Here is a 1329-nt window from a genome sequence, read left to right as displayed (position 1 = left end):
GGGGGAGATACATGCGCATATGCATGCAGAGACAACCAAGCAGTGTGTGGGGCCTGGGGCAAATCAGCCTGTGTGGGGCCCCGCCCCTGGACACAAGGAAGCCAGCAGAGGATTCAGCAGCAGGGGAGAGGGGCATGGGAAGTGGCTGGATCTTCTATTGACTAACCTTTCTGTGATCTGCCATGTGCCACACATAGGGCACATCCAGACCAACACAGTTGTGGGGTATGTGGCACTGCAAACATGTTTGCGATGCCACATACCATACAGTCCAGTGTTCTCCATGCTACAAGGGCATGCTGCCCAAGCATATGCTGTGCCATTTTTTTTCCCCCTGGGTTTTTTGACCCCTGGGTATCCAGGGGTCAAAAAAAAACTGACACAGCAAATGCTCAGGCAGTGCACGCTGCTCAAAAGCAGAGCTAGGGCGCCTGGAGCTGTGCTGCAGCACCCGGCCAGGGTCTGCATGGTAGAATTGCTCCTGCTGTGGCCCCGGGAGGCCCCCAGGACTCCAGGTGAGGTTGCTGTGCGCCAAAGTGCTCATGGCATGATCATTCCCCAGGGACAAGTAGCTGCAATGCAAGCTGCCAAACTTCCATGCACATCTAGACACAACCACAGAGGCTACCCATGCCATTTGTGGCACTTGTGGTACAGGTTGGCCATTCCTGACTTAAAATGCAGTTTGCCACCTGGGATTTCAATCAGTTTCTGCCTCAGACTGCGGAAGATGTCTAACTGATTACAACTTCTTAGAAAATACTAGAAGATTACTGTATTAGTCATGTTAATAATACTTTTTTTCCTTTCCATATTTTTAGTTGATTCCTACTACAATGAAACTTCCAGAACGACAGCCTGATTTTTTCTTCTACTATTCACTACTGGGAAATGATGTCACAAATGAACCTTTCACTGATTTGATCAATCCAAATTTTGAACCAGAGAGAGCATCAGTTCGAATACGCAGTAGCACTGAAGTCCTTCGAGTTTACCTTTCTGTTCAGCAAAAAATACAGGTAAACAGTTTATTTTTTTACCTGTGGTGACTTAGAAGAAGTAGAATCCTACGTGCAGGCTTAAATTGGAATAAAATCCTGACCTGAAAACCAAGAATATTTTATATATTGCTTATCATTCACCTGGTCTTTAAATAGTATGCAGTAAGTTTAAAAAGATCTGGCTCATCAGACGAATTTTGCTGTTGAAGTCAGTGGAAAAATTGTCAATAACTGGACACAAGTTGGATCTTTAATTCTAGAACCTACTTAAGTCATGATATTCTACCTTAGTTGCAGTACCACAGCCCATCCCACCCCAAAACACTCT

The 1329-nt window shown here is 45.6% G+C and overlaps 1 protein-coding gene across 1 annotated transcript in view; it reads left to right on the top strand.

The window, feature by feature from the left end:
* Nucleotides 1-1329, top strand: part of CEP120 (centrosomal protein 120) — a gene marked incomplete at its 3' end in the record, with an annotated part of 48142 nt that overhangs the window by 20453 nt on the left and 26360 nt on the right. The window contains exon 6 of the mRNA XM_006020729.1: nucleotides 822-1019. Coding sequence (XP_006020791.1) covers nucleotides 822-1019 — 198 coding nt within the window. The remainder of the gene's footprint in view (nucleotides 1-821; nucleotides 1020-1329) is intronic.

This window comes from Alligator sinensis, unplaced genomic scaffold (assembly GCF_000455745.1).
Source record: "Alligator sinensis unplaced genomic scaffold, ASM45574v1 scaffold227_1, whole genome shotgun sequence".
Taxonomy (NCBI): Eukaryota; Metazoa; Chordata; order Crocodylia; family Alligatoridae; genus Alligator; species Alligator sinensis.
The sequence above is the reverse complement of the archived record's forward strand: the minus strand, read 5'-3'. Positions and strand labels throughout refer to the sequence as shown.